Source organism: Garra rufa, chromosome 10 (assembly GCF_049309525.1).
Source record: "Garra rufa chromosome 10, GarRuf1.0, whole genome shotgun sequence".
Classification (NCBI taxonomy): domain Eukaryota; kingdom Metazoa; phylum Chordata; class Actinopteri; order Cypriniformes; family Cyprinidae; genus Garra; species Garra rufa.
Window position 1 is genome coordinate 45,764,024 of NC_133370.1, and position 19,959 is coordinate 45,783,982.

At 34.5% G+C, this 19,959-nt stretch overlaps 1 protein-coding gene across 1 annotated transcript in view; it reads right to left on the reverse strand.

The window, feature by feature from the left end:
* Positions 1-3,956: 3,956 nt before the first annotated feature.
* rock1 (Rho-associated, coiled-coil containing protein kinase 1) overlaps positions 3,957-19,959 on the reverse strand; it is an 88,524-nt gene continuing 72,521 nt past the window's right edge. The window contains exons 28-33 of the mRNA XM_073848328.1: positions 14,530-14,600; positions 14,339-14,427; positions 13,657-13,735; positions 11,790-12,048; positions 8,891-9,098; positions 3,957-5,248 (exon numbers count right to left, since the gene is read on the reverse strand). Coding sequence (XP_073704429.1) covers positions 5,245-5,248; positions 8,891-9,098; positions 11,790-12,048; positions 13,657-13,735; positions 14,339-14,427; positions 14,530-14,600 — 710 coding nt within the window. The 3' untranslated portion in view covers positions 3,957-5,244. The remainder of the gene's footprint in view (positions 5,249-8,890; positions 9,099-11,789; positions 12,049-13,656; positions 13,736-14,338; positions 14,428-14,529; positions 14,601-19,959) is intronic.

Consider the following 19,959-nt stretch of genomic DNA (forward strand, 5'->3'; position numbering starts at 1 on the left):
ATTTTTACAGAGGGAATTTTGGGTATCTCATTTCGTCATGCCATAATTCAGAAAAAAATTAGAACACAAACACTTAATTTTTTTTTACAATTTTTGGGGGAATAACATGAATATACAAACAAGCAAATTATATATGAACGAATCCCTTCAAAAACAAAACAAAAACCTTCAGGATATAGACAGGAATAAAAAAATGTTTGGTGTGTGTATTTGTTACTCAGGTGGAGATTTATGCTGATCCAAAGGCAAAGTGCAGTAACTACGCCAACACCGAAACTGAGAAAAATGCCTTTTTACGCCAGCTAGTCAAACATGTTGAAACTCTCGTTTCTCTGAAAGGGGACACAATTGAACCAGGATACTTTGCTACAAGTCCAAACAGTTGTCACAAAGTCCATTTTAAGCCCTAACTCAATTTTGACCAAATGTGTAGTTACTGCGCTTTGCCTTTGGAGGGCAGTATGGCTCAGTTTAGAAGAAAACAGCCTTTATAAATATGTATTGTAACTGAAACCTATTGACACAAATAGATAAAGTGCTATAAGAGAAACACTTATGTGTTTTTTGGATGCTTTCTTTCAGCTAGTCTGAAAAAGCCCAAATCTCAAACTTGATAGGTGCTTGAAAAAACAGCGTTTTGCCTGCAGTGTCTCCCCTTAATCGGATGCTGTTTTAAGCAGTCTATTATGCCTTAAAACTACTGTGGTATTAACAGTTTACTTACTATTTAGACCAGCCCAATTCCTCTCTCTTTCATGTTTATATATGGGCCATTCTACAGAATTAGTGCAAACTGCTGTCCCACAATCCACAAACACATTTAAAAAGCATTTAAGTTTTCAAATCTTAGATGTTTAAATATAACAAATCACATAAATTTTAAATATTGTTAAAATTGTAATAGTTATTGATATATATATATATTTACAAGCAAGACTTAATTGCACAATTACTAGAAATGTGTATCTGGGATACACAAATTGGATATACAAATTGCATTAATACAAATATATATATTTTTTCCAAGATGTTTCCAACTCTCCAGCGTTCATGTTGTGTTTTCTGAGGTAAATCACATGACATGATTATTCACAAGATGATTTATTGACAGTATGATTTCTTGGAAATAGGCTAATAGTTTTCATATCTATTCATTTTTTGTAGCACACCAGCCACCCAATAATAGCATTAAGCATTTTTTATAGGCTAGTTACACAAATTGTATCATTTAAATTCAGTAATTTAAATGTGTTAAATTGAATTCTCTGGCCATTCTATCTGCAAATTCACCCTTAATCCGTTTAATCCCAATTCCAAGACATGAAAATATCCAAATCATTTGTCATTAATAACTCTTTGAAATAATAATTATTTTTTGGGGAAAAGTGTGTAAAAAAAAATGTGTTTTATAGTCAATTGTGACCAGTGATATTATGTGTATCAACATATTTCTGCAGTCATAAAATTGTTTATATATCTATTTTAAACTGTTTGATCACATTCTAAGGTTACTATTATGCATAAAAAAAAAAAACTGATACAACGTTGAAAGGACTACTTAGATAAAAGTATTCAAATAAATATAAGCATCAATGTATTTAAAAAAACCTTACTTTATTATAACATATATCCAGGGGTTATTTATAGGAGGATCTACATTGCCTTGCAAAAGTATTCATACCCCTTCATTTTTTGTCACATTTTGTTTTGTTGCAGCATTATATTAAACTGCTTTAAATTAGTTTTCCCCACATCAATGTACACTCAATACACCATAATGATGACAAAGCAAAAACCAGATTTGCAAATTTGACAAATTTATTAAAAATAAAACACTGAAATAAGTACATTGCATAAGTATTCATACCCTTAACTCAGTACATAGTTGAAGCACCTTTACAGCCTCAAGTCTTTTTGGGTCTGATGTGACAAGCTTTGCACATCTGCATTTGGCAATTATCTGCCATTCTTTGCCTCACTTTTTAACCTCTCAAACTCTGTCAGCTTGGATGGGGGCTGGCAGACATTTTCTAGAGTCCTAGTTGTTCCAATCGTCTTCCATTATGGATAACGCTTCTGTGAACCTTCAATGCAGCAGATTTGTTTCTGAACTCTTCTCTAGATCATCGCCTTAACGCAAGTCTGTCACTGACTACAGGCAGTTATCTTGACCTCAGGACTTGGTTTTTGCTCTGATATGCATTTTCAGCTGTTAGACCTTTTCTGAGAGGTGTGTGCCTTTCTAAATCAGACTCATTCAAATGAATTTGCCGCAGTTTAACTCCACTCGAAGTGTAGTAACATCTAGAAGCAATATGAATGCTCCTGAGATAAATTTCGAGGGTCCCAGAAAAGGGTATGATAACTTATGCAACGGGATCTTTTCAGTTTTTTAGTTTTAATAAATCTGCACAAATGTTTAAAACTTATTTTTTGCTTTGCCATTATGGAGTAGGAAGTGTAGATTGATGTGGGGAAAAGAGTAATTTAAAGTAGTTAAACATAATGCAGCAACATAACAAAATGTGAAAAAAAATGAAGGGGTATGAATAATTTCGCAAGGCACTGTACTGACAGAAATCTAATATAATATACGCAACTATGTTAGTTTTCAGAGGTGTACAAAGACCTTTTTATTACCTTAGAATGATTATTTCTATCAAATGTACGTTTTTACGCCATGTTTCTACAGTAACGTTAGCCCTAAACAGACAAACTGTTCTAACTTACAGATCGCGTTTCGCCACAATGTTGTTCTTGCGAATAAAACAGACATAATAATGAACAAGTAACAGTAACATTCCAAATAACATATCAGTTTAATAAATAATTAAGATAATAAGTAAATAGAATTTATTAATTTACTCTACGTGCAATTCGTACAAATTGTACACTGCACCTTTAAAAAAAAAATCGGCCTTCCGCGACGACTTCATATGACGTCATACAGCGATCTGAATACAAGCGTTCCAAATGAGTCTCGGTAAGTTCAGCGGCTGATGCTCCTGTTCTCCTCGCGGTTCTCTGAAGTTTACCTGCAGTCACCTGTAAAAGTACTCGAAATCTGTGGTATTTGCCCCCCTGCCGGGCTGTGGTGGTCTGTGGGAGTGCAGGGGGGCCGAATGGAGTCCTAAATGACCGGTGTGGTGTAGTGTGTTGTGTGTGGTGGGGGGTGTGACACAGTGATTGACAAAAGAAGGTCGGGGTGGTTATTCTCTACTATCTAATGAACTTAAATGGTTTATAGCAACCCCACCCGACCCCGTCCTTCACAATTAATAGTTGTTAATCACTGTCAGCACCTGCTATAAACCATATTTGTGAGTAGATCGAAATCAAATACATAATTTCAAAGTAATGAGGCAAATAAATGACCAAAATAGTTCAAAACAAATTAAATGATAGTGAAACCAAATGATTCTTGTGTTGTTGTCTTGATTTAAACACTTACACAAACTCATGATTCAATTCTAGCAAGATGTGATGACTTCAGTTCATGTTTACAAACTTGAAAATATAGTAGTATGGCAAGCCTTTTTAACATTTAATCTATAAGCCGTACTGGAATCTTTTCCATTAAGTACTAGTACGTATTCATTAGCTACTAGTGCTTATTTTTTAAATATTTGTGTCTATTGTTTAGGTACTAGTGTCTTTTGTAAAGTTCCTAGTACTTATTCATTAGATAGTTCTAATTTATTAGGTACTAGTACTTATTCCAGTAGTGACTAGTATTTAAATAGTGTTCTTGAAAGTACTAGGATCTAATACTTGAAGTACTAGTATCTAATGAATAAGTACTAGTATCTTTTCATAGGTATTGGTATGGTACTTCAACTTAATGGATAAATAAGTACTAGCAGCATGAAAACGGATACTAGTACGGTTTATTGATTAAATGTTAAAACAGCTTGCCATATAGCAAAGAGAACATAAAAGACACACAGAGGACAGTGTTAGGTGATAGATAAAGATATGTTTATTGACACATATCCATCAGTGCGGCCTCCAATGCAATTTATCATGCAATACATCCACGACAAAACAGATCATAGTTCCAGTGCTTCTTTTACTGAACACGCATTGTAAAAACCATGTCGGATTATTGAGGAGGTATTCATCATCTCGTCTCATTTGAGTATGTACACTGAACGAAAACTCTTTTACGGTGGGAATGTTAACTGTCCTGTTACAGACTATGAAAATAGCAGGACATGTTGCCTTCATCATGGCGCTTCATGCACAACGTTTGAACTTTGGTTGACAACATTTAAGACATGCAATAGATGGTCCGCTCTGTTAGAAACCGTTTGGGTTTCGATAAAAAAAGAAAAGAAAATCACGCTGTAATAGATATGTTTGCTTTCAAAGTATCATAATAGTAAAGATTTGTTGGAGAGAAACAGATATGGCAGTAAAATTGTTATCCGAAAGGCACTAGGTGAGCCGAACGCTACAGCTGTTTAGTCTTCTACAAATAAATTACAAATTTCAAACAGTGCAGTTACATTTGTTAACTTAATGTTTTCCTTTTTGAAACATTTATCTATGAATCAAATGTAAGGCAACACATTACAAAAAAAAGATGAACAAAAGAATATTACAGAAACAATGTACCCAATAAACACACACAGACAAAAAAAAAAAAGTGACATTTTATGTCTCCTGACGCCATTACGATGAAGATATCCTATGGCTTGGAGCCTCCAAAAAGACAAAAATTAGAATGATAAAGACAATTATGATAATATTATGCATAGATTGTAATTATTCTCCCCTCAAAAACTGTCAACACCCATTTTGACTTTGAGGGGTTGAATAAGGCGACCAGAGTCCATCAGAAGGCGGCATTGAAGTAATAGTTTGCAAACTAAAAAAAATATTGTCTCTAAGACCCTGGTTAATTCCCCAGATTTCCCCTTTCCCATGGTGTCCCTATGCCAGAGTCCAGACAGAAAGACATGGGCATGAGAACAGCGTATAGTTTCCTTCCCAACTTGTGAAAAGATGCTTTCCTCTGGACAGCAGGAGGATAAATGGAATCGGGGAGAAAGAAGGATGAGGCCAAACAACGTCCATGATGCCTTGTGATAGGAAAATCCTGAACTTCAGCACCAATTACTGTCTGTTTTTGAATTCAATTGTGAAACGCAACTTTAAAAAGGTTAATCCCAAGGTTGTTACAGATTTTTCTACAGAGGTTTTTGAAGAGGAAAGTACAAAATCCCAATTCGGTTCAGATGGTTAGCTGGAAGAAAGAAGAGAAAGAAAATGTCCAGTATTTGTAAGAAAAAAATTTTTAATTTAGGATCATATTCTGACTTGAGGGTCCGTGTTAGACAGAATATCATAAATCATCATAATATGATTCAAATTTCACACACATCTGAGGTTATGTGGTAATGTGAGTAAATCTAACAAAGGTTTGTCCAGCACACATTAAACTACAGGAAACAATGAGAACAACAGTAGTAACGGTTAAAAGTCATATTTCACATGAAGAAAATGAAGCCTGTCAGACTATATTTTACACTAAGGCAGCATTTGTTAGCATTAGTTAATTTATTAACTAACATCAAGGAACAATACAATTATTGCACTATTTATTAATGCTTGTTAATATTAGTTCATAAAAATACAGCCATTCATTGTTTGTTCATAGTACATTAACTAATGTTAACAAACAACTTGTAATGTTAATAATGCATCAGTGAATGCTGAAAGTAACTTAATTCTTAGTTCATGTAAACTAATATAGTTAACTAATAAACCTTATATTTATGCATCATGAAACTTTCATGACAGTTAAAGGCCTTAAAATTACAGCAAAATGCTTGGAATTACTTTTTAGTAATTTGTAAATAGCCGTTTACACTGAATATGACCTGAATGTGATATAACTCTGGTTATTGAACACTGCACAGTTGAGGTCAAAAGTTTACATACACCTTGCAGAATCTGCAAAATGTTAATTATTTACCAAATAAGATTGATCGTATAAAATGCATGTTGTTTTTATTTTTATTTAGTACTGACCTGAATAAGATATTTCGGATAAAAATATTTACATATAGCCCACAAGAGAAAATAATAGTTGAATTTATAAAAGTGACACTTGATTCTTAATACTGTGTTGTTACCTGAATGATCCACAGCTTTTTAGTTTTTTCCTATTTTGGTCAATAATTAACATTTTGCAGATTCTACAAGGTGTATGTATGTAAACTTTTGACTTCAACCGTATGAGAGTACAAATGGGGTAATCATGCAAAATTACCCAAAAAAACATTTTCCAGGTGACATCAATGAGAAGTATGTGACAAAAAAACTTAACTTTAAAATAAGCTTCATTTCCTTCATGCAAAATTTAATCACGTCCTTCCTTTGTCAGGTTTCATGTGATTCCTGTTTTCTTACCATAATAGAAAAAGGGGTCAAAAATATTTTACTTAATATTTCACTCCAAGTGTTGACATTTTGCATTATTCTAATGCGAAAGAGTCAAATCTTTTGCATTTCTTTGTCAGAATTAGGGCCAGATTTACTAACTGACATGAAGTGGAAAATGAGTGATGAAACTGAGTTAATTGCATTTACATTTGTAGGAGTTTCCTTTTCAGAGGACAATATTTAAATGAATGACTTTACTAAGGTTCACAGACGTCAATTTACTCTAATCTTTACCTTTAATTAAAACCCCAAAAAAGCATGTCTTAAAGGGATAGTTCATCAAAAAATGAAGAGTCTCTCATGTTGTTCCAAACCTGTAAGATCTTCGTTCATCTTTCGAACACAAATTAAGATATTTTTGATGAAATCCAAGAGCTTTCTGACCCTCCATAGACAGCCAGGGTCCACACACAAGCGTTGTTTATGTACAGAAGAAAGTACGCAGTCAAAAATGGCGCAACACTCTTAAAAATAAAGCTGCTTTAAAAGGTTCTTCACAGCGATGCCATAGAAGAACCATTATTGGTTCCACAAAGAACCATTCAGCTTACATTTTTATAACCTGAAGAACCTTCTTTCGCCACAAAGAACCTTTTGTGAAACCGAAAGGTCCTTCAGATGTTAAAGGTTCTTTATGGAACCATTTAGACAAAAATAGTTCTATGGCATCGTGAAGCATCTTTATTTTTAAGAGTGTAGCGTGGTGTTACTGTTGTAGCTTCATAAAATTACGGACGAACCACTGATGTCACATGGACTATTTTGTCGATGTCTTTACTACCTTTCTTGAATGTGGTAGGACTCTTTCAGATTTCATAAAAAAAATGTTATTTTGTGTTCCGTAGATGAACAAAGGTCTTACGGGTTTGTATCAAAGGTGAGTAAACAATGACAGAATCTACCTTTTTGCAAACTATTCCATTAAGGGGAGACACTGCAGGCAAAAACGCTGTTTTTTCATGCACCTGTCAAGTTTGAGATTTTGGGCTTTTTGGTTTTTCAGACTAGTGGAAAGAAAACATCCGAAAAACACTGTTAAGTGTTTCTTTTATAGCACTTTATCTAATTGTGTCAATAGATTTCCATTACAATGCACATTCTTAAAGGCTGTTTTCTCAAAAGGAGTTTTTTTCTTCTACACTTGAGCCATAAATCTCCACTTCAGTAGCACTTACACACACCAAACTACATTTTTATTCCTGTCTATAGATTTTTACAGAGGGATTTGTTCATATATAATTTGCTTTATTTTATACAACATTTTATTCGTCATAATTGTTTTAAAAATGTAGTGTTTTCTGTCTGTTCTAAGTTTTTTCTTATGTTGTGACGAAATGAGATGCCCAAAATCCCCTCTGTAAAAACTTTTGACTCTAATATGTCAAAAAATGAAGCAAGAATTCTGAAACTGACTTCATGCAGTGTTTAGATTTTTGCACTAGAAATGTATGCAAATCAGCACAGATTTCATTAAATAAATCCTCATTTTAGAAAACTTGTAATACAAAAACTGTAAGTAAGGCGATAACTATTAGTTCATTTTTTTTACCCTATTCACCTGCAGTGTCTCGTCTTAACCCACTTCACTCTGTGTTGTTAGTTCAAATGTGCTTTTCTCAGTAAATAGTCATATTGTCATTACAGGAATGATCTGTTTTCGTCTGTGTTCTTATGTTTTGCACACTTTTCCACTCTCAATGGCACTTTAATGGGATTGCACTCTCAAGCTCATTTGCAGTTATTAGTAAATCTGGCCCTTCAAGTGTTATTTTTGCTAACGTGAGTGCAAATATAAATATTTTTGAGCATTTGCATTGAATGCCAGTTTATTAGCAGGGGAGCTCTAACAGGAGGGGAAATGAAGCCAAGCTCCCCAGCTAAAGGAAATTCCCTTTTAATTGCCCAGAACTGGTTAAGTTTGTAAAGGAAAGAACCTGCCGTTCTAGCAAACAAAACCCCACAGTAAACAGAAAAGCACACCCCTCCAAAGAACACGTCACCACAGTTAAGCTCAAGCGTAAAAACACGGAGTAGTCGACTACACCGTTCGAAATTTTAAGGTCTGGAGAGGTGATGCTGTCAGCATGTACTGGACGTTGTGTCTGCCGCTTGGAGAAAGGACTGCGCCCTGCTATGAGACAACAGCAAATAAACAGCCCGTCACGAGACCACCCTGCTTCTACAGCCACAAACGTGTGGCCTTCAGTATCACAATAACAGCTTTTTCTATCTATCTATGTTAAAGGTTGAATCTCATAAAAAAACATGTCCCGTTCACATTTCATCCCAGATATCAAAACTTCTACTTTGCATTAAGAAACTTATTTTCAGCCTCACAGAGACATTGTTTTTTATGACAATCAAGCACTTCCCACACCCTCTCTGCTCTAAATGCATGATGTGCTTTGGGTTTATTGTGACACAGTGTGGCTGTGGTTACCTTGGCTTGCCCGACATGTTTTTGGGGTTCCTGCGGAAGGACTGGTTTGCTACGGAGCGAGTGGACACGGTGCGTGGAGACGACCTTGTGAAGGTAGAAGGAGGGGTCTTGGGAATCTTCTTGCCCAGGTGACCGATCCATTTCTTCTGCTCGTCTTGGGACAAGGCCAGGAGCAGCATGTCTCTGGCTGATGTCACGTCGTAATTTACTGAGGGATGAGAACAAAATATTTTGTGAGTATTGACATTTTCACACACGCAGTTTTGCTGGAGATTTTTTGAGAGATGGAAAGACTCAATTTGCACAAAAATACACATATGCACACGTATGCTTAAAATAACTGGATGAATTTTTTACTTTAATATTGTACTAAACTAATTAAAATAATATAGCTGCAAGCAGCAATTATCTGGGTTTAAGCGCTTTAAGGCATTTAAGCACATATGAAAAATTATATTATTTAGTAAGCCTGTAACCACTTAAATCAATGATTTAGAAAAAGCATTTAAGGTCCATTATTTGCACAAAAATACACATATGTGACCCTGGAGCACAAAACCAGTCTTAAGTCGCTGGGGTATATTTGTAGCAATAGCCAAAAATACATAGTATGGGTCAAAATTATCAATTTTTCTTTTATGCCAAAAATCATTAGGAAATTAAGTAAAGATCATGTTCCATGAAGATTTTTTGTAAAATTCCTACTGTAAACCTATCAAAATGTAATTTTTGATTAGTAATATGCATTGTTAAGAGCTTAATTTGGTTTTTGTAATCAAAGTCTTTTGATTTTTTTGCACCCTCAGATTTCTGGTTTTCAAATAGATGTATCTCGGCCAAATATTGTCCTATCCTAACAAACCATATATCAATAGAAAGCTTATTTATTGAGCTTTCATATGACATATACATCTCAGTTTTGTAAAATTTAACCTTATGACTGGTTTTGTGGTCCAGGGTCACATATGCACATGTATGCATAAAATAACACTGAAGTCAAATTATAAGACCCATTTATACTGTCAGAGAAAAATAGTATGTTTACCATTCTAAAGACAAAACGATAAAAATAACTGGATGATTTTTTTTACCTAAATATTGTACTAAAATAATTAAAATATAGCTGCAAGCAGCAAGGTTTCAAGCGCTTTAAGGCATTTAAGCACATATGAAAAATTCCATTATTTAGTAAGCCTGTAACAACCTAAATCAATGATTTAGAAAAAGCATTTTTGGTCCATAATTTGCACAAAAATACACAAATGCACATGTATGCATACAATAACACTGGAGTAAAATTGTTAGACTCATTTATACTGTGAGAGAAAAATAGTATGCTTACCATTCTAAAGATAAAACGATAAAAATAACTGTATTAATTTTTTACTTTAACATTGTACTAAAATAATTAAAATAATACAGCTGCAAGCTGAGATTATCAGGGTTCAAGTAATTTAAGGCATTTAAGCACAAATGAAAAAAATACATAATTTAGCAAGCCTGTAACAACCTAAATCAATGCTTTAGAAAAAGCATTTTTGGTCCATAAATATGCAAATGCACACATATTCATTCAATATCACTGGAGTCAAATTGTAAGACTCATTTATACTGTGAGAGAAAAACCGTGAATTAGTGAATAGTGAAATAGTGAAAAATAGCCATTCTAAAGACAAAAATCTTAAAATAACTGGATTTTTTTACTTTAATATTGTACTAAACTAATTAAAATAATATAGCTGCAAGCAGCAATTATCTGGGTTCAAGCGCTTTAAGGCATTTAAGCACATATGAAAAATTATATTATTTAGTAAGCCTGTAACCACTTAAATCAATGATTTAGAAAAAGCATTTTTGGTCCATTATTTGCACAAAAATACACATATGCACATGTACGCGTAAAATAACACTGAAGTCAAATTGTTAGACTCATTTATACTGTGAGAGAAAAATAGTATGTTTACTATTCTAAAGACAAAACAATAAAATAACTAGATGAATTTTTTACTTAAATATTGTACTTAATTAAAATACAGCGGGGTTCAAGCACTTTAAGGCATTTAAGCACATATGTGACCCTGGACCACAAAACCAGTCATAAGGTTAAATATTACAAAACTGAGATGTATACATCATATGAAAGCTCAATAAATAAGCTTTCTATTGATGTATAGTTTGTTAGGATAGGACAATATTTGGCCGAGATACATCTATTTGAAAATCTGGAATCTGAGGGTGCAAAAAAATCAAAATACTGAGAAAATCACCTTTAAAGTTGTCCAAATTAAGTTCTTAACAATGCATTTTACTAATCAAAAATTACATTTTGATATATTTACAGTAGGAATTTTACAAAAAATTATCATGGAACATAATCTTTACTTAATTTCCTAATGATTTTTGGCATAAAAGGAAAATCAATAATTTTGACCCATACTATGTGTTTTTGGCTATTGCTACAAATATACCCCAGCGACTTAAGACTTAAAACTTAAGGTTTTGTGCTCCAGGGTCACATATGAAAAAAAATACATTATTTTGCAAGCCTGTAACCACCTAAATCAATTATTTAGAAGTATTTTTGGTTCATAATTTGCACAAAAATACACAAATGCACATTAGAGATGGGCGATACCACTTATTTTGTTTTTCGAAATGATACCGATACTTTTTACTACTAAGGCCAGTATCATCGATATTGATACCAAAACTATCGATACTAAAAAGCTGAATTTCCATGACCTATAATGAATGGACCAATCCATTTGCAAGCTTTATTTACTTGTTTACAGACATTTTTAGTACAAAACACACTACTTTTTATTTTTGCTTTTACCTGTTAAATGCACTTTGATTTTATTCTCTACAGAATTTTGATTATTCTCTGCTGGTGCTTTACCTTTGCAAGGGGCGATAACATCCTCCTTTTTGTCCAGATGGTCCTTGTGGCACTTGACGTGGCATCGGCGGCACTCTAGGGCTGGGGGAGGCTTGAAGACGTGCCACAGAGGTTTGGAGCAAGCCTCGCAGTTTGAAGGGAAATGATAAAGGGTGGGGATGAACTCGTGGCCTTTGTGGGCCAAACAGTTCTTATCACCCTGAGGAACACTCTCCATGTCCGCTTCCTTCCTGCACTCACCTTCATTCGCATAAAGGATCTGAAGAACAAAAACATATTGGTCTAATGGGAAATCTGAGTAAACGGCAAAAGGTCATGATCTTAATACATTCACATAATGCATGATATCACTTTTTTTTTCTCTCGAATTCATGCTAGAAACATGCTAACTATCTACAGTAGCCAACATTTGAAGTGGATAAAAACCTTTCATCAAAGCAGTGTTGTTTTTGACAACCATCTTAGATTTAGTCTTAGTCTTTTGGACTAAAATGCTTCTTAATTTTAGTCAAATTTTAGTCACTTCTATATGTGATAGTTTTAGTCCAATTTTAGTCGACGAAAAGTCAAAAAGGTTTTAGTTTAGTTTTAGTCAAAAAAAGGGAAAAAAGTAGTCTTTTAACAAATTAATGTAGGTCAGTAAGTATTTTGCTGTTGGGTAGTGTCACTTATAAGTTCTGAAAATAGCAGATCTATGTTTCAACACAATGTGAGCTTCCGGATCGACTATTTTCACCAATAATTACAATATTGAAGGAATGTTTTAGAACATAAAAGACAAACAAGGATGGAATGCTAAAACGGCTTGCCATACTAGTATAGCAAAGAGTATTTAATGCTAAAATGGCTTGCCATAGCATCAAATACTTTTTAAGTTTTAATTGGCATGCACAATAAGCGGAAATGTCATGCATTTTAAACGTCTGACGGACCACCCACTAACATTTTCGTCTATTCTCGTCTCGTCAACGAAAACTCACACACGTCTCGTCATGTTTTAGTCATCAACGAGCCATTTTTATCTCGTCATCGTCTCGTTATCGTCATGAAAAAAAGTGGCGTCAACGAAATTATTTCGTCATCGTCATCGTTGACGAAAACAACACTGCATCAAAGTTATCCTAAAACAAAAATAATACCCATTTTTTAACCTGGGACAACTTTAATGAACTTTTTGATCCACTTCAAATGTTGACTGTCTGTCTGCCTGTCTATCTACTGTAGCTATCAAAAATTACGCTTTTAAAACGACTTTAAACTTCAAACTATTTCAGACTGAAAACCCTCAAACTTAAAACATTTTAAACTTTTTCAAACTTTCTGGTCCAGCTTTCTTAAGCAAACTTCAAAGTTTGTCTTGACAAACTTTTATATCTAGTTAATGGTTAATGCTTTTGACCTAACGTTTAAATAGGATAATCGTGCACCATATTGATATAAAAATACAAACAGAAAGAAAATATTTTCCATTTGTTGTTATAAACAACAAAGTGCAATAAACATTATAATTTCGTCAAAATTTCCCAAACTGGAGTTCATGAAGGAACTGCAGGGAGTTTGTGTTTAATGAAAAGATAATTAAATAATAGAAATGTAAAATAGTTTTTTTTACACATGGCCATTTTATTTTTTGGCATCTTTTATTTCTTCACATCTGCCTCAATTTAACGTAAAAAAGGGTAGATTTTTACAATTTCTGAGCATCTTGGCATTTTCATCCAATGTTGTTTTTGTTTTTGCAATATCCCAAAATGTGTATAAAAACAGGTGGATGGAAACATAGCTTGTGATTTATCCTTTACCATTATGGGGCATTTCACTACCTGCATTAAATAGATTTGCTGAGCAAAGAAATGAAATAACTGACCTGGAATATTCTTGGAATTTCGTCGGCTTCAGCTCGATAAACGTCACCTTGTGTAACAGGACGCACATGGAAAAGCTTGCTGTTGTGAGAAAAAGTTTTAAAGTGGCAGTTAGGAAAATCATTCAATTTTATATAAAGCTGAGGTCAGAATCTGCAAAATGTTATTTATTTGACCAAAATTAGAGGGATCATACAAAATGCATGTTGTTTTTTATTTAGAACTGACCTGAATTATATTATGATATTTGACATAAAAGACATTTACATATAATCCACAAGAGAAAACAATAGTTGATAGTAGTTCTGTGTTTTTGAACCCTTTCCATCAATGACTGTATGATTTTGAGATGCATTTTTTCACACTGAGGAAAACTAAGGGACTCATATACAACTATTACAGAAAGCATTACAAATGCTCACTGATGCTCCAGAAGGAGAAACAATGCATTAAGAGCTGGGGGTTAAAACTTTTGAACAGAATGAAGAAGCTACACAAGATACTTACATGTTTCCCAATTTACCCTGATCCTCAGATTCAAAAGTTTTCGCCCTCCTTATTTGGGTAAAATAAATCACATTTGGCAGATTCTGCACGGTGCATGTGAACTTTCAACCTCAACTGTACACGAATGAAAGAATTGGCCAGTTTGATCCATGGATAGTTATTAAACTAAAAACTTACTCGATATCTAGTACCATACAGGGGTTGGACTGCTCCTTGTCTTGCTCATCGTTGTAAAACAGAATTTTCTTACTGCTCACCACAACATACTGAGGGAAACAAAAACATTTTTTTAGAAAAAAGTAGGTCATGCATGCCCAAATGCACAGAAACGTAACAGTTTGACAAACAATTCTTCATGCAAGTCTTACCTGCTTTTTCCAGCCGTATCGTTTTATATTAGCCCTATTAGGTATCGCAAGCCAGCCTTCAAGCCTTGATTCTGCAGACAAATAAAATTAATTAAATCCAAGCCAGAATTTAAACAAAGAATAGACAGAGTCATGCAGGACATCTGGGAAAGCAAACCAAGGTTGTGACACAATCCATAAAAACCAAAAAGCTTTTTCTAACATGCATAAACCAGGTACACTTTAAAACAACTGCCTCACACCACAGGGTTGTAGCATTCACATATTTTAACTTCCATGATGCTCCTTAGTGAAACTAACAAGCAAAACAGGCCTTTATTTTGTTGATCAAGAATTAATTGGATGATGAAAACAGGATGTCCCACAACTTGATTAACATGAATGAATAGTCTAATAGGGGATGTTAGCCTTAAGTTGTTTTAGTGGCAAAACAATTTAGTACATTTCAGTGAAACTATGAATGCCTATCATGTATCACCAGTCTTAGTTCAATTGCTCAATGCAATGTTGCCTCAAAAGTTAAAATGACAAGACAAGCCTGTATATCTGCCCTTCAACCAAACTACAATGCAATTCATTAAAATGTTACTGGTTTAAAAACAAATTTTGTGGAAAATACAGGTAGGTGACAAAAGAACTGTTTAAAGAATCATGCATAAACTGTGTGACTACAACTGTGACTGCTAATGTCCTTCACTCTGTAGTGAACATGCTGCTGGTGCAACAGATAAACAAACTGTACATACAGTCAACAAACACAAGTGCCCATGTCAAAATAAAGGTGTTTTTTCAATTTATAAGAAAAATGAGGTCTGTGATAAATATAAACTGATGATACTTGGATTGTTGTTATACAACAATGAACTGCACCAGGGATCATACAAATACTGTAAATAAAATTCCAGAACTTAAGTACTTTTCAAGCATTACTTTTTTGATTTTCAAGGACTTTAATCACTAATCAAACAATGTCTTCTTGTTCAAATTAGAAATTCAATATAAAATGATAAAATGAATTGCAACATGAAATAAGTCCCAATCTGAATCAAATGTTTCACAAACCCACTCTGAAGTTTTGATCTGAATCAAATGATTCACAAAAAGGTCCAATTACAGTTTTTTCAGACGCTACGATTAAATTTCATATTTTAAATCTCCAAAGAGATCCAACATGTACTGCCTCATAAATATGGTTCCTTGAGCTCTAAAAACGTTTAAAACCCTATTTTTTCCGGCTCAATGAGCCAGTGCGCATGTGCAGTACTGAGCGCACGTCTTAAAGCGCCGATTGTTTCTATAGCAACCGGGACTTTTAACGGCAGCTGCAGTGACGCGTTGACTTTACTAATCAACGATTGGCTCTTTCAATGAGAAGGCGGGGCTTCGCGGCCATAATGAACGTTGCATTTTTCCCCATTCAAAACTATACGAGTGACATGTCTTGGGTATTCTATAGTCTTTGTCTGAAGTCCCAATCTGAATCAAATGATTTGTGATTCGCAATGCGCAATCCGATTGGAGTGCTTCGAAGCAGTGAATCATTTTGCAACACAATGGTTTCAGAGTTTGGAAGAATTCAACCATCACAAGCGATGTCGAAATTTGAAAATGAATGGCTGTTTTAATTTGATCTGTTTTTTTTTTTTTTTTGCTAGTTTAATCACTCATCCAGCATAAATGACTCACTTCTCTTTTCGCATCTTCAGCCGTATTTACATGACACTGTCAGTACCAACTGGCTTAGCTCGCTGGTTTGATGACATTAACTGGAATAAGCTAAAAAAAAAATTTAATGTTTTTTGTGTGAATAGATAATCAAGCACTGATAGTCAAGTACCTCTTCAGGAATATTGCCATTTTCAAGGGTTTTCTGGGCCTTCATTTTCAAAATGTCAAATTCAAGTACTTCACTTTGTACGAACCCTGACAGTAGAGGTCTGCATTCCCGCGGCTCTCGACCCGACCAGATTTCTTGCGGCGCGGGAATAAATTTCCAAATAAAAGCGGTTGCGGTCGGTAACTCTGGTGTAATTTGAACGGGAGCGGGCGGTAACAATATCCCGTTCCCGACGTCTTTTCTGAACAGCTAATCTGCGCTTTACTCATTCTTATCGAGCACCTGTCGGCTACAGCCTGCGCTCAAAACTGTTATGCACTCGCTGCACTCATGGACCAGTGCTTTCAGAGTCATGCATTTTACTGGCAATGTCTCATAGGCGCGGAAAGTAGGGCTACTACTGGTGTTTTTTCTGTGGGCAACTGTTTATCAGTTTATCAGCGTTACTACAGAGCGCAAAGCCACGTTTGGAGTGCCAAAATCTTCATAAGGTTATGCTGACTGATTTTTCGTAAACAGTGTGGTTGTTAACTCCGGACCCGAGCCCGTCTTTTTTCCTCTTTGTCAAAACAGTAGTATAAGTTGTTTTAGCAATTAAAATAGTTCAGTTTTGCACGAAATGACAAAGTGGTTATAATTTAGTTTCTTTTTTATTAAATTAATTTAGAAAAAAAAAACAAAAAAAAACGTTTGGAGCATTATTTGTTCGTTAAACGTAAGCTTTTTGTTTCTTGAAGTAACTCAAGCGGCCGGCGGCAGACAGTAAGTTGACCTACTCCATGTTTGACTTTGCCTTCTCAAATCAGGAATTGGCTAAAATAAAATCTATAGATTTAAATAATATATAGAAATGATAATAATATATAAATGTTCGCTATTAGGCGCATGTCCAATAGTTTTTGCGGAGAGTGGAAACTAAAATGCGTTTAGGTCATGGAGGCACAAGCGCAATCAGTTACATTTTTTTCAGTGGAAACTATTTAACCGTTATTTTTTTTTTTGTCAGACATGATAAATATATATGTAGAAAGCTTTAAATTAGTACTAAACGACATAAAACAAATCGAAAACAAAAAATCTTTTATTATGCATCTAATCCGTAAAGATGCATTTTTCTCTAAAGACGCGTCCAATGAAGAGATGGATGAGGAGGATCGTTAACTTCGCTCTTGATCATGTTCATGGTAGCCTGGTCTCGTGTTTCCACCAGCACTGCATTTTTTATCACCATTGAATGTCTAAAATATAATTTTAGCCCACATTTGATCTATGACTGGCTGAAATGCAGGGCTATAATAGGTACGTCTTAAAAGTGGAACATGGAAATATAATGGATGTATTGTGAAAAAAGTTTTATATACCCGGTATTGTTTTCTAATAGTTAAATGTGAGATTCTGGAAACGAGAACTAAATTTAGTGGGAACGGTCGGGTCGGGAAGAAAATTATTCTAAGAGGGCAGCGGGTGAACAAAGCGTGAATATATAGCGGGAGCGTGTGGGTGCGGAATAAAACCTCGTGGGAGCGGGACTAGAAAAGCAGTCCTGCGCAGACCTCTACCTGACAGCACACACTCAGAGCCCATGTTACTTACTACAAACATACACCTAAAAATAAGCATAACTACTTCAGAGTAGAGCAAAACATGGCAGTATCATCAATTTATATTCACCACAGACCTTATTTTAGTACAGGAAAATCTGAAGGGAACCCATGGTGAATTAGTCTTTCAGGGCTGGGCACTAACACTAATTTCCTAATTCAATTTTTTACTTTTTTTCTCTTTGTATAAAAGTGTCTGCTAATTTAGGGGTTAATTTAGGTTTTTTAACATTTAACAGTCCCAGGAACAACCCAGATTGAAAACACTTGTGCTAAATGAATAAACTTTTATAAGAATTATTACATGATCCTTCAACTCTGATTACTATAGTGTATAACAGGGCTGCATCTAGAGAGCATTTTGATTCTGCTCTGCATAAAAAAAAAATTAACTTGCATTACATGAAGAATTGTTTAACATGTCTTTGCAAAATGTATTCAGTCAGAATTATTGAGCGCTTCATCTTGTTCACTGAAGTCTGTGAAGTCAACAGAGACTTTCAAAACTAGTCTGTATTGCTAAATGGAAATAATCATGTGACTTTCTAACAAAACAGGACGCAACTGTTAAATGTAAGTTATGCTTGAAGGAAAAACACATCTCAAATGCTTTAAGCAGCACACGTATCTGACATGACAAACTGCATCAAACTTTATGCTTGCTTAGTTTGTTTGTTTGAAGCGATAATATAAATTATTCAGATTATCAGATTCATTCAAGCATTTTTATCAATTATAATCAATTTGATCAATTTGTTGTTGCAGCCCCAATGCATAATTTGCCATTTGAAGAACCAGAATCTTTATCAAATTCACATATCAATATTTCAACCCAGGCCAAAAGGAAAACACAAAGAGTAACACCACACACACACATTAAAAGAGTGTGACTTTATATAAAACACCTCTACAAGGTGCTCAGAGTAGGGTTAGTATAAAATGTATGTTTTTCATTCATTTTAGTAGTTTGATACTGAATCTGAACTCATTCAGCATTGCTCTTTATGATTATAAACACTCTGAGTAGCTTATTTCGGAGGCACCACCAAAACACAAGTAAAATGTGTTCAATAAAATAAAAAAATAAATAAGAAGCAACAAAATGCCACCCAAGAGCACAATCCAGGCATAACAGGAACCCAATCTTAAAGTTACTCACAGAGGAAAAAGAATAGGAGATAGAAAGATAAGGAGAGGAAGATGAACCAACTACACATGAGGGAGAACGAGAGATGAGAGAGGACTTTAAACACACACAATGGCAGTCGAGGAGCATGTTCACCACTCGCAGCATGAAACATCCTATCATCACAGCATTGGTAATGAGGCCAATTTATGCGCTGATAAAGAAAATCTGGTAACACGTTGGATTAGAGAACACTATCTACGATTAACAAGTTGCTCATTAGCATGCATTTTAAGATTCTAAACATAACTACTACAACAACTATCAATAAACAGCAAATTAGGAGCTCGCTGAGGGAGAAGTCTTCGTTAACAGTGAATATGTGTTCCCGGAAATATAAATATTTAGATATTTATAATAACTACACACTATGAACTATTTAAGCATTAGTGAATAGTCAATTCATCATTTATAAATCATTATCTCTACATTAATAGACAGTAGTAAGCACTTTATAAATGCAGCTATAAAGGCTTTGTATCCAATAACAGTATTTTCATACTTTATTGATGATCAATATATAATTTCTAAATTAAGAGTTACATTATTTACAAATCAGTTATTTAGTTGTCACCAATGGTTCATAAGATCTAGGGCTGTCCCCGACTATGAATTTTCATAGTCGAATCAGAATTTTCGAATCTTTCTATAGTCGACCGATAGTCGAATCATCTAGGCCTGTGTGTGTGAATGGGTTGGGAGGGGCACGACACTATAGTCAGCAGGAGGGTAAAACTATTTTTATTTTATTTTACACACTGCACACAGCAACAACTTTTAATGAAGCGACCAAAACTGCCTGCCAA